Below are 13,690 nucleotides of genomic sequence, written 5' to 3' on the forward strand. Positions count from 1 at the left end.
GATGAAGTCCAAGAGTGTCCTTTGGCCTTAACATCTTGCACACGCACGTACACACACACACACACACACACACACCCCACTAATTTTTTTTTTTTTTGTAAAGAGCAGTGTTTTTATTTGCAACTTCACCAGGGAAGCAAGAAATGCAGCAGGAGAGCCTTGCTGTCGGCGTCGTCAACATTCCTGGTGACCCAACCAGAAATCACAGTAAGGAAGTAACACATTTGAGCTTAGGATCTACATCCGATGGGGCCACTGCTGGGGTTCCGTTCAGCAGCTTCCCTGGATGGACACATTCTAAGCCGTGTTGTGTGATTGGCATCACTTCTTCAGTACTGGCTCCAGCGACCTCCTGTACTGAATTGGGGAAGCCGGGCCACTGGGGTTCATGCCTAAAACTTTCTTTAGCAGGAGGATTCTGAGCAGATCGTGACTCAGCTGCAGCCTCTGGTCCCTCTGGGTGTTGGGAGGTGCTGTCCCCACCAGCGACAGGCTTGGGGGCTCCAGACTTTTCTTGCCCATGAAGTGACCGGTCGCCCAGAGGTTGCCCCGGGGGTGCACTCGGATCTTGCTGGCTCTACTGCGGGGGCTCCGGGAAATCCCAATTGAAGGGGGCGACGCCGGCAGTGAACAACACGAAGAGGAGGTGACTGCGAAACAGCCAAGAGCCCCTTGCCCGCCCGGTCATGGCTGTGCCAAGCGGGTTCTTCTTTGGCACTCGGATATTAGCGAAGCCCGCCTTCCAGCCTTTTAAACTCCACACCACTAATTTTAAGGATAACTTTAACTGGCAAGATAGGGTAAAGAGACCGAGGCCAGAGCATGCTGCTGAACTTAAGGCTAACCTGTGCTATTTAGGGACGGTCCGTCTTAAGAGCAACAGAAAGGAGCTGGTGAAGGGGCTCAGAGGGAAAGGCTCTTTGCCACCATGCTCGCCTGAGTTCAGTCCCTGGAGCTCATGTGCTGGGAAGAGAACCAACCCTCAGGAGTTGTCTGCTGACCTCCTGTGTGCTCCACGGCATGCACAAACACAAATGTGAAAACTACAAGTAAAAAAGGGGAGAGAGGAGGGTGGGAAGGAAGAAAGGAGCAAGGCCTGTAGCAACTTGTATTCCTTTTTTTCCTTAATGCTAATTTATTTCCCCTTTAATTTTCTTTCTTCTTTTTGTTGTTGTTTTTGTTGTTGTTTTTAGAGACAGAGTTTTTGTTGTTGTCTAGAGACAGGATTTCTCTGTGGCTTTGGAACCTATACTGGAACTAGCCCTTGTAGACCAGGCTGGCCTTGAACTCACAGAGATCCGCCTGCCTCTGCCTCCCGAGTTCTGGGATTAAAGGCGTGCGCCACCACACCCCGCCCCCTTTAATTTTCTATTTTTCTTTGTTTGGGATTTTTTATTTTTATTAATTTTTACGAAATTTTATGTGCCCAGGTGTTTTACCTGTAAGTATGTCTATGCAGAATATATATATGCCAGCACCCACAGAGACCAGAAAATGGTGTCGGATCCCCTGAAACTGCAGTTACAGATGGTTGTGAGCCACCATGTAGATGCTGGGATCAAACCTGGATCCTTTGAAAGAACAGCCAGTGCTCTTAAAATGATGAGCCATCTCTCCAGCCCTGCATCTTGTATTCTTATATTTTGAAAATAATTTTAGTCATTTAGACTACGCAGGGTTCCCAGAAACGCTTGGAATACCTATGTTTTTGAATTACAAGAAGAACAAGGGTCAGAAATGTCCTATATAGTCTGGATAACCAATGCTCTGGGATTTTCAGTGACTGTCTCAGTTCTTTTCTTTGGCATGAGAAAGACAACCATAATGTTAACAAATGTACGGGCCTGTCCCCAGAAAACTTTATTTATTATACAAACACATTGAAGCTGGATTGGGCCCACTGACTCTGGTTTGCCCAGCGTTGAACTAGAACAGAATAAACTTTCAGGGCTTATACTAGGAAAGGGAGAAGCCGGTGTTCTCACTCATCCTAGCCGGCCTCTTCCCAGAAGAGGAAGAAGGATTACTTCTTAGAAAACATCTCGATCTTACTCTTCACATGTTCATACTGCTGTGACTGAATTCCGGAGAGAGGCAATGCAATGTAGGAAAGGTTTATTGTGGTTCGAAGTTCCAGAGAGTTCAGTCTATGGACGACATATCCCCAAGCACACAACCCCAGTGAGCGACATCTTCCAGCCTGTCCACAATTCCATCACTACCCAATAGTCTAATTTTTGTTTTATTTTTGTTTTTCAAGACAAGGTTTCTCTGCATAGCCTTGGCCATTCTGAAGCTCGTGCTCTAGACCAAGCTGGCCTTGAATTCATAGATCCGCCTGCCTCTGCCTTCTGTGTTGGGATTAAGGATGTGCATCACTACTGCTGCCTGACTCAATAGTCTAATTTTGTTTTTGAGACAGAATCTCACTGGCTGGCTCCATCGGAGCCTCAGCCACAGGTTCTTGGAGCACATCCAGCTGGGTGGAGGGAGGCAACAGCGAGGCCTTCCTTCCCACTCTGCCTGCACCTCATCCTGAGAAGGACTGGAAGAAAGCAGAATGGACTAGGTTCACTGGGTGCAGCCATGCAACTGACTCCTGAACCAGGGACTCCTCACACCGCATGTCACCTTCAATTAGGCATATTCTTCCCTGCGCATGCTTGGTCCAAGGGAATCGCTGTTAATGGAGACAGATTTCAGCTCCTTCTATGGCCTCTAACTGCCCTTATCTGCCCTGTCCCCAGCACTGGAGAGCATAGGTCTCCCAGTCAGCAGGTGCTTTTCTTCCTCTGCTGTGGGAACACAGGGGCTCATTCCTGCTTCTGCTTGGCTTACAGACTCCAGTCCCTGGAGTGCTATTTCTCAAGGGCAGTATTGGGCTCCTTAGGGAGGGTGGGGCCCCAGTTGTGTCCTGGGTCCCCAGTTGTGTCCTGGGTCTTCCTTTGGCTTTGGCTCCTTTCCCCACTGTCAGTCTCCCTGGCTCCCAGGGGTGACTGGGCCAGATGATTGTCCTAGTCACTAAGAAAACCATATTCCCTAGAAGCAACCTTAGAAACATATCCTAGTTGGGCAGAGAGGTAGAGGCCTGTGAGTCCATCATCCCTGTTGAGGCAGAAGGATTTCAAGTTCAAAGCCAGCCTGGGCTACACAGTGAACTATGTAAAAAACAAAACAAATCAAAACAAAAGAGCATCTCCACTTTGTTCTTCTTAACCCAATCCTCTACCATCTTCTTCCCCTTTGTCTTCTCCACCAGGGTTGCTGGTAAGTGTCCAGCCCTGAGGGATTTGTCAAAATGAGGCAAAAACTTGAGTCTGGACAGGGTGGACACTCCTGGCTCTAAGTCAAACTTTACCCGATCACTGGGAGATGTTCTAGGCTGTGAGGAAACTTCCAGTACATACCCAAAACCAGTCCCTTGCCTGCCCAGAGACCAATTTTATCTCACCGACTGGGAGGACATCACAGACACATCTTTTTACCACCCTCCAACTCAACCAGGGAGATGCTGCATTTGGTTTAAAAATAGAACCCCCAGGCTGGACTTTTATGGTCTTGTGAAGAATACTGCTTTTGCCCGCCCACACCTGGTCACTGCCCCTGCCTGGCCCCGTCCAGCTGCCCGCCAGAGCATCAGCTCTCGACAAGTTCTCAGGGTCTCTTAGCAGAAATGTGGGACCGGGCAGATTTATGCGTTTGGCCTTGGCTAAGGCCTTCTGCGATGGCTCCCAGCCACAGCCCAGCTGCTCTCCCCCAGCCCATGCGGCTCTGGCTGGGACGTTCTGTGTCTTCTAGCTACACCCCAGCTGGCTGAGTCACCCCCTCAACCCCCTTTCCCCGAATGCCCTGGTCAGTTCAGGAGGAGCAGACCCATCCCTTCCAGCCTGCCTAAGCCTCACTCAGCTCAGGATCACCCCGTTAGGACTCTAGTTGGCCTCGGTTAATAAAATTTGACAGGAAGACTGTTGTTCTTCTGTGTCTAGGCTTCAGGAGACATTCTGAAACTCTACCTGACTTGGAAGGCTCATTCATTGCATGCTTGGTCCTCCAATTATTTCTTCAGGGTCAAGGACTAGTGTCACTAAAGCTCTAGCAAAGGTTTGGCCACTCTGTCCCACGACTTGGAGCGGGCCTGGGATGTCAATGTCTGTGGGGAGAAGTTGGCCTTGGGAGCTGATTTTAGAACTGTATGGATTATACCCAAACTAACAATGCCCCAGTTAGTGATGGCATAGAGGATATGCTTGTCTTGTATTTCCTCGGAGTGAGGTTTTTAATATAACAGAAATGAAGACCATAGTTGTCACTCCACGAGAAAGATACACATGCCTTGTCTTTGTCTCTTCCAGGAGATAGCTGAGCAGCGCATCGGTGCCTTTTGAAGGCAGGGCTGTGAGTGGCTGCCTCATTGAGTGAAAGTAGAGATGCCTTTGGGATGAAACGATCTCCCCCTAGACAGCTGGGACTAGCAAAGTTCCCCTGGAATGTAAGCCGTGTAAGTGTGGTGGCTTCATCTCTAGACAGAGCTCATGCTAAAGAAGTGTGAAAGGATGCAGGGCCCTGGTGTGGGAATGTGGTGATGGGGGTAGCTGGAGAGACCATATCCAGGGACAAGAACCCTAAACTTTTCACTTCCTCTTTGATGTTAGGTAAGCATCTTGTAGGGCAATTTAAAAAAAAATCACACTCCATTATTCAGTTTCCTCTCTGGCTTTGTGACCTTGTGACCTAGAGGTCACACTTACTGCTACCAAAAGCCCTGTTGGGCCAAGAGCACCTGGGGCTACCGCCACCCTGGGGTTCTCCACCTGGGCCTGCAGAGTCATCTCTGTCTTCTTGCAGTGGGAAGAGGCCTAGGGAAGTACGGGGAGGGTGATTCCCTAACTTGACTTTGAACCACGTCTAACACTTTGCTCTTTCAGTTCCTGTCACTACCCTCGAAGTGCCAGGAATGTCCCTTCCTAAGAGCCAAAGGTGAAGATCTTCAGCCTGGGTCCCCTCAGAACTCTCCACCATTGACGTCACCGTTGCTTCTTCTGCCTGCCGGAAGCCGAGGCTGAACTTGAAAGTCGAGCCTGAGTCAATTCCAAAGGCCGAGAGTCAGGGGAAAAGACAGGGCGAGCTGTAGAAAATCCGGGTCCTTAAGTGAGAGTCACAGTCTAAGAGAACAGGATGAAGGCTGGTCATTTGTTACCAAGAGCTGGAGATACTGGATCAGCGACAAGAACATCTGCGGCTACAGAGACTTGGGACCCCACCTCTTCGTCCCTGGTTCTCTGGCTGGCAGCGGTGGCTGTGGTGGAATTGAGGCTGGAGCTTCCTAAGCCTCCTGCGTAAAGACGAGATCGCATGGGCCACTTCTGAGAAGACAGAAGATGGGGAATGATTAACACAGCTACTTGTGTGGTCCTGAATAGCCCGGAACCATTAAGACCTTAAGTCTGACATCCTCTGTTTGACATGTCCTCTGGATGTCACAGATTTAGAGGATCTCCCTGCTGCCTGGCAGAGGCTCAGGAGCCCACTGAGGGCAGTCAGGACCTCAAGAAGAGCAAGACTTGGTTGTAGATAGGTGCCCTGGGCAGAGCAGTGCCAGGGGTAGAAGAGGGTGAGGATGGGGCTCTTCGGCTCACATCCTGCAAGGATTTCAAGGTCCTCCTGTCAGAAATAAGGGTGGTTTTAGAAAATGCAAGGATCGCTGGGCGATGGTGGAACACACCTTTAACCCCAGCACTCGGCACTTTAATCACAGAGGCAGGTGGATCTCTGTGAGTTTGAGGCCAGCCTGGTCTACAAGAGCAAGCTAGTTCCAGGACAAAAGAAATTTTGTCTCGAAAAATAAACAAATAAGCCGGGTGGTGGTGGTGCATGCCTTTAATCCCGGCACTTGGGATGCAGAGTTAGGTGGATCTCTGTGAGTTCGAGACCAGCCTGGTCTACAAGAGTTAATTCCAGAACAGGCTCCAAAGCCACAGAGAAACCCTGTCTCGAAACCACCCCCCCCCCAAAAAAAAAGAAAAGAAAAATAAATAAATAAACAAACAGACAAGGATCACGCCGCTCAGTCTGTCCTCTCTACCGCTCCCCGTGTCGTTCAGGGCCTCTCTTCACTAATCTGTCAGAGTTCTAGACTAGGCTCTCCTCTCCCTTCCCCTCCTCTTCTCCTCGCCTCTCCCCTCCCCTCCCCTCCTCTGTTCGCTCATCAACATATTTATTTTTCATTTACTACTCACAGGGTTTTATATTCACCACCGTTTACAGATAAGAACCTTGCTGCTGCCCCATGGCCGTGTCTAGTGCTACCTTTAGCATTTTAGACTGACCCCATTTAATCTCAGAAGTCTATATTTCAGCTATATTCTCAAGAAACAATAAACAAACACTTCAGGACATTTCAGAAGAACAGCATGTACAAGAAAGAGACGATGAAAAGAAGCCATTATAAAAAAAAAAAATAATAAAGGCGGCAGCTAGAGACGTGACTCCGTTGGTAGAGCGCTTGACTAGGATGCTCGAAATCAACTAGTTCAACCCCCTGCCTAGTGTAAACCAAGTGCGGTACGCCAGCCTGTAATCCGAGCACCGGAAGGGTGAAGGCAGGAGGAACAGAAGTTCAAGGCCATCACTGGCTACGTTTGAGTTTTAGGCCAGCTTGGAATATATGACATCTCTAGGGGAAAAAAAAGAGATTTTTTTAGAGGGCAAAAGTCACACTTCCTTTATGATATTGCAAGCTCTTTTTTGTTTGTTTATTTTAATTTTAAGACAGAGTCTTGCTACCTTGCCAGACTGACCTGGAACTTGTAATCCTCCTGCCTCAGTTTCCTGAGTACTGGGACTGAGTGGGGCCCACCATATCTGGCTGACAGCATACTCTCTGCACAGGTTCCTGTGAAGCGCCTGGGGGCCTTTGGTGGTGGCTGGGAGGGAGAAGTCTGTGGCCAGACGCCTGGGTTCGAACTGAACCTGGCCCCTTGCCCTCCCTGCCCTCAGCTCTCCATCTGTAAATCTTCTCTTGGTTCTCAACAGATGAGACTGCCCTAAGGGGTCGGGGGAACTGCCCTAGGCTCTCAGCTTGGCCTCCAGCTTATCTTCAGCCTCCGGTCTTAGTGGCTGGAACTGCTGTGTGGTTATTGTTAATTATCCTTTTTCATTCGTGATTATTTTCATTCATATGCTTTTCCTTCATTTTGTACTCCAGAAGAGATGACCGGCTCCTTCCATGCTTCCATCTTATGCATTCTCAAGCTAAGGTTCAGGAAAACTGGGTAATGGTTTGTCATGGTGCTTGCTGGAAGCCCTCCGACCTACACCGGTGGCTCGTCTTCCAATGGGTGTTTCCAGAGCACTGGGGATTTAGGATGTTGTCCTCCCAGAGACCAGACGTCTGCAGCAACAGTAGTCAGAGACCAGAAAGGCAGGCGCCACTCACTACTCAAGTGGGTGAAGTTGCTTGGAAATGGATGACTCTCCTGGGTCCTGGGCCTTAGACCAGGAACCCTCTCCTCTCTTCCCCCGACACTAAGAATCTCAGAGCGTTTCCTCCTGAAGCAATCACACTCCCATGCAGACAACACCCAGTCACCGCTCCACCCCAAGAGCCAGCCTCTGTCCTCCTCCCAAGAGAACAGGAGGACAATGACCCCAATTCCATTCCCCTCCCCAAGGTTTCCTACCAAGACCCTAGGCCAGCGACCTACCTTGAGGGGGTGTAAGTACCGGAGTCCACGCAGGAAGGGTGGCCAGGCAGGGCCAGGCAACTCGTGGCCGAGCGTTCGGGTGAGGTGGGCTATGTAGCTCGTGGCCAGCACCAGCACGTCCAATTTGGAAAGCTTAGTGTCGGGTGGTACGGCGGGCAAAGCAGCCTGCAGGGCCAGGAAGGCCTGGCGCAGTGTCCTCACCCGGGTCCGCTCCCGTGCTGCGTTCTCAGGGCAGGCTTCACTCTGCAGAGAGGTTCCCCTTGAGTGTGTCTCACCCTGCCCTCTTGTCATAGTTCCTATTGTTGGGACAGGGTTTCATGTAGCCCAGGCTAGACTTGAACTCCCTGTGTTGCCCAGGATGACCTTGAATTTCAGATCCTCCTGCTTCTCCGCCTCAAGTGCTGGGACTATAGGAGTACACCACCATGCCTGCTTGGTCCTGACTTCTAAGTACCCTATTAGTGCCATGTCATCTTATGGAGCTAACGATCCTCACGGGTTTGAAGCCAGGCTTTATGATAAAATGAAGGAAGGCCTGGACTGGGATCAGATGACAGGAAGGTGGCAACACTTGGCTCAGAACCCAAGAGTCCCGTGTTCTTTCTATTATCCCATTAACATCTGTTCCACTCCCAATCTAGAGCCTGCTTACCAGGGTACCCTGGGGGTTATAGGAAGCGTAGAGCCATGCCCCTGCTTAGCTGACCCTTGGCCCAACTAGGTCCTGAGATGAAGGGATTGCCATGGTAAAGAGGAAAGGACTCTGCACCAAGAGTCAGAACACACAGACCTGGGCTGGGAGTGTAGCTCAGTTGGGGGAATGCTTGCCTAGCATGTGTGAGGCCCCGCGCCTGATCCCTGTCACGGCCTAAACTGGGTGTTTATGCACATTCTCTCAGTGCTTGGAATGTGGGGGTAAAAGGATCAGAAGTCCAGGTTCTAGGCTACAGAGGACGTTTGAGGCTAGCCTGGACTACGTGAGACTCTGGCTGGAAGATAGATAGATAGATAGGTAGGTAGGTAGATAGATAGATAGATAGATAGATAGATAGATAGATAGATAGATAGATAGATAGATAGATGAATAAATAAATACAAATAAATAACAAATACTCAGTCTAGGTCCCCTGCCACTGGCTGCTGTTCAGGGTCCTTAGGCAGCTCACATCCTCCTCTGGGCCTGAGTTTCTCAGCAGACAGCAGTTAGGTCACCTCTCCGAGCTGCGCTCTGATGGAGTTCTGACCTGTCCTGCCCACCTCCAGCATGGCACCAGCGTTGCACCATGGGTCTAAGGATGCTGCCCTTCGGGGGAGCCATCAAATACCGATTGAGGCTCTGCCCTCAGAGGTGGCATCTCACTGCCCTCAAACCCTGTCTTCCCCAGCTCCCTCCTCTAGTCCAAAGAGTCCTTACCTTGCCATGAGCTGCTCCCTTAGCTCTGGTCCCTCGAGGGGCAGAGGTGGCTCTGCTCAGCCTGTGATTACTCCAGCTAGTGCTGTCCCATAGGTCCTGCCTTGTCTTGCTGAGGCGGCTCCTCTTTCTGTCAGCGCCTAGAAGCAACCGTGCTTTGGCCTTAGTCTGGCCATGAGCTGTTCTTGGCATTGCTGGTGCCCCTGAGGCCTCCTGTGACATGTCACTCTCCTAGGGTATGGGGCTGTGGCCCCTAGAGCAGCAACACAGAGCCTGAGGGAGCCCTTAGGCTCAAGTTAGCCTGGACAGGCTGGCCATCCAGCCAGCAGAATCTGTATCTGAGGAAGCCGGCGCCAACTCAATCCTTCACTCCTCACTCTGGGAAAACTGCCCACCCAGCACAGCCCCCGCAGATAGCCTCCGCCTGCCTCCCATCCCAGCTGAGAGGTGGGGGTGCAGCATGCTGGAAGTGGCCAAGCCCTAGGACAAGGCCCATGCTAAGAAGGCCTGGAGATGGGTAAGCGGAGAGTGCCCTTCCAGCCATGACTGACCTTAACAGGGTCATCCTCTGATGGACCTACTGCTTCAGGTTTGGGGCTCAGATCTATAGTTCGGGGCTCTGGATCTCCAGCCCTTATGTCAGGGACTATCAGCATCTATCTCACACGGTCCTTTCTTCTTCCCACCCAAAGCGCATGATGAGGCACTACTCCCCACTCCTCAAACATGCTTCCCAATTCCAACTTGGTGGCTTCTTCCCAAGATTCCAGGGGAGTGATGCCATCTTCAGGGCTCTGCCCTTCACTTATGAGGACTTTAACCCTGCCCTGCCACCAGCCTGTATCCCTGTTTGATGGGCAGGACCACAACCTGGCTAGTATCCTAATAACGCTTTGATGTTCCTAGCTCTCGTAGATGCCCGGCATTATGCCTCTGTGCTTTATATGAATATCTTATTTGTTCTCCAGAGCAACCATAAAGAAAAGAGATTTTGTGTGTGTGTGTGTGTGTGTGTGTGTGTGTGTGCGCGCGCGCACGCGCACACACACACACACACATGTGGAGACAAGAAGTCAATATCAAGTGTTTTTCCTCAGGTGTTGTTCACCTCATTTAAAATCTTTTAATGAAAAGATGACTTTCCCACATGTAATTTCAGACAGTCTCTCACTGGGACCTGGGCTTGCTGCTTAGGTTGGGCCAGCTGGCCAGTGCCACTCCCGAAAGCCTTCTGGAAACGATACTCGTTTCAGGTTGTGGGGAACTGTACAGTGCAGAGATGAAACAACCTGACTGGTGGATTTGTTTTGAGATAATGTTACACTGTGTAGTCTTGGATAGCTGGAAACTTGTTACAAAGCCTAGGCTGACACACAGCAGTCCTCCTGCCTCGGTTTCCCACGTGCTGCTGGGAATACAGTACAATGTCATATCTTGGAAGTAGTGAGGTTAGAGATGCCCATGGGAGGAAGGGAAAGCTTTAGCTTCCAGTGCCATCTTCTCTTTCTCAGAGAGGCCTTCTTCCAGAAGCATCCATTCGGAGCCCTTTAGAAGTTGAATCCAGCCAGAGCTGAGGTGAAATTTACAGAGATGTCACAAGAGTTCTGCACACATAGAAGTTCTTTCTCTCTGCAGGAACTCACCCCGTAGGGAAGGAGAGGGCTCTTGCCCTGGCTCTGCCAATCATGGTAGGATCCGCTGACTTTAAGGGCACAGTGTAGGGGGAAAAAAGTATTAAAGCCACACGGCAGCTGCATGGAAAGAGACTCTGTACCTAAGTATGCTCTGAGTCAGGTAGCTGGGACACCTCCAAAAGGTTCCTCTGCTGTCAGTGGTCAGTCCTTGGGAGGGCTATGAAGTCATGGTCATGTGGACCTGCAGTCTCAGAGACACACCCTTCATGGGGGAGCCACCCAGTGAGAAGCAGTGTCACCGGTCAACAAGACAAAATGACAGCCTACAGAGTGGGAAAATATCTTCACTAACCCCACATCAGACAGAGGTCTGATCTCCAAAATAAACAAAGAACTCAAGAAATTGGTCATCAAAAGAACACATAATCCAATAAAAAAAATGGGGTAGAGACCTAAACAAAGAACTCTCAACAGAGGAATCTAAAATGGCTGAAGGACACTTAAGGAAATGCTCAACATCCTTAGCTATCAGAGAAATGCAAATCAAAACAACTCTGAGGTTCTATCTTACACCTGTAAGAATGGCCAAGCTCAAAAACACGGATGATAACTTATGCTGGAGAGGATATGGGGTAAAGGGAACACTCCTCCATTGCTGGTGGGAGTACAAACTGGTACAGCCAGTTTGGATATCAGTGTGGCGATTTATCAGAAAATTAGAAAACAACCTTCCTCAAGACCCAGCAATACCACTTTTGGGTATATATCCAAAGGATGCTCAATCATACCACAAGGACAGTGCTCAACTATGTTCATAGCAGCATTATTTGTCATAGCCAGAACCTGGAAACAACCTAAATGCCCCTTGACCAAAGAATGAATAAGGAAAATGTGGTACATTTACACAATGGAGTACTACACACCAGAAAAAAATGACATTTTGAAATTTGCAGGCAAATGGATGGATCTAGAAAACATCATATTGAGTGAGGTAACCCAGACCCAGAAAGACAAATATCGTTTGTACTCACTCATAAAGCAAAGAAAATCAGACTACAATTCACAACCCCAGAGAACCTAGACAACAAAGAGGACCCTGAGAGAGACATACATGGATCTAAACTACAGGGGAAGTAGAAAAGGACAAGATCTCCTGAATAAATTGGGAGCATGGGGACCATGGGAGAGGGTTGAAGGGGAGGGGAGAGAAAGGGAGGGGAGCAGAGTATGTAGAGCTCAATAAAAATCAATTAAAAAAAAAGAAAAGTAGTGTTACAGGCTGAGAAGATGTGCAATGTGACAGTGCTTGCTTAGAGTACACAAGGCCTTGAGTATGAGTCCCAGTATATACACAAACACACACACACAGAGAAAGAGAGAGAGAGAGAGAGAGAGAGAGAGAGAGAGAGAGAAAAGACTCACACAGAGAGAGAAAAATCACATATACACACAGAGAGAATACACACACACACACACACACACAGAGAACACTCTTACACACACACACACAGAACACTCTTACACACACACAGAGAACACTCTTACACACACACACAGAACACTCTTACACACACACAGAGAACACTCTTACACACACAGAACACTCTTACACACACACAGAGAACACTCTTACACACACACACAGAGAACACTCTTACACACACACACACAGAAATCACACAAACACACATAGAGAGAGCACACACAGAGAGAACAGAGGGAGACAGAGAGAGAAACAAAGAGAGAGAATACATAAACAGAGAGAGAAAACACACATACACAAACATATAAAGAGAATACACTCAGAGAACACACACACATGAACACACACAAAGAGAGAGAGAAAAACAGATAGGCAGGCAGGCAGAGATAGACAGAGAAACAGGCAGAGACAGAGAGACAGAGACAGGGGGCAATTGGGAGGCTAAGACAGGATCACCTCAACTTTGGGCCACCCTGGGCTATATATAGAGTGTGAGGCTCTGTTTGAAGAAATGAAAGAAGGAAGGCAGGCAGACAGAAAAAGCAAGCAGAAGATTGCCTCAATTTTGGTGCCAGTGTGGTCTACACAGTGTGTTTCAGGACAGCCTAGGAGTTTCCTCCCCACAAAAAAAAGGAGGAGGAGAAGAAAAAGAAACAAAGAGCAAGGAAGGATGGAAAGACAAAGAAAAGAATACAGGGATACAGCATCTACAAAGATGCAGTGACTAAGAGCGGGGTGAGACCAATGGACAGAGTTGTGGGTCCCATGCCAGCAAGAGCAGGGGCCACTTCTAGCACCCCAATATTTTGTACAAATGTTCCTACAGCCAGCAGAGAAGGCACCAGGACTCTTGGAGAACTGGTCTTAAAGGGCTTTGTATGTTGAACATCCTCTAAGGGGGTAGGTAGCTCAGGCCATGCTAGGCTTGGTTCTCTCTGCACAATCTGGATGCATGAGTAGCAGCAGCCGTGGGGCAGGCTCTTGGAGAATGTTCTCTGTGACAACTTGGTCTCGGTCTTGTCCTTCAGCCTGCTCTCCAGGAGATGGACACAGCAGGGCAGACTCTGTCATAATGCTCCCAGGTGGTTTCATACAGGCAACAGCCAGGCAAGAACATGGGATGAGATGCTACTCCCCACCCCTCAAATATGCTCTGACCTGGTTGGTACTGGTCCAGCTCATGAACACTGGGCTTCATGGCTTCCACTGTGGCTTCTAGGGAGCGAAAGCAAGTTTACTTCTAGGTTCCGCTTCCGCTGGGCCTAACGAGCCCCCGTGATAGGATGCTGAACTGTAAGAGGCTGTCACACTGTCCCATCAGCATGGGACTGACTCTCTGAGAGGGTGAAAACAAAATGGTGTCTGGTACAGTTTTGCCATTCTGTTATCATCAATGGGTTGTGTTTGATTGGGAAGGCCAAGTGCACATTTCTAATCCTGAAATGTGACAGCTTAGACA

General features: G+C 49.3%; 2 protein-coding genes across 2 annotated transcripts; both read right to left on the reverse strand.

Moving 5' to 3' along the window:
- Nucleotides 1–223: 223 nt before the first annotated feature.
- Nucleotides 224–1,956, reverse strand: LOC146894427 (neuromedin-B-like). Its single transcript, XM_085691219.2, is given in 2 exon segments — nucleotides 224–588; nucleotides 590–1,956. Coding segments are annotated over 2 exon segments (366 nt in total). The 5' UTR covers nucleotides 689–1,956; the 3' UTR covers nucleotides 224–321.
- A 142-nt stretch (nucleotides 1,957–2,098) lies between these two features.
- Nucleotides 2,099–9,496, reverse strand: Tcf23 (transcription factor 23). The gene is made up of 3 exons (XM_048436580.3): nucleotides 9,118–9,496; nucleotides 7,704–7,946; nucleotides 2,099–5,363 (listed from the first exon to the last, which is right to left on the reverse strand). Exons 1-3 carry the CDS (start codon nucleotides 9,334–9,336, stop codon nucleotides 5,187–5,189), a joined length of 639 nt encoding a protein of 212 aa, XP_048292537.2. The 5' UTR covers nucleotides 9,337–9,496; the 3' UTR covers nucleotides 2,099–5,186.
- Between the last annotated feature and the right edge of the window lie 4,194 nt (nucleotides 9,497–13,690).

The sequence above is a fragment of the Myodes glareolus genome, chromosome 6 (genome assembly GCF_982192425.1).
Source record: "Myodes glareolus chromosome 6, mMyoGla1.1, whole genome shotgun sequence".
NCBI lineage: Eukaryota > Metazoa > Chordata > Mammalia > Rodentia > Cricetidae > Myodes > Myodes glareolus.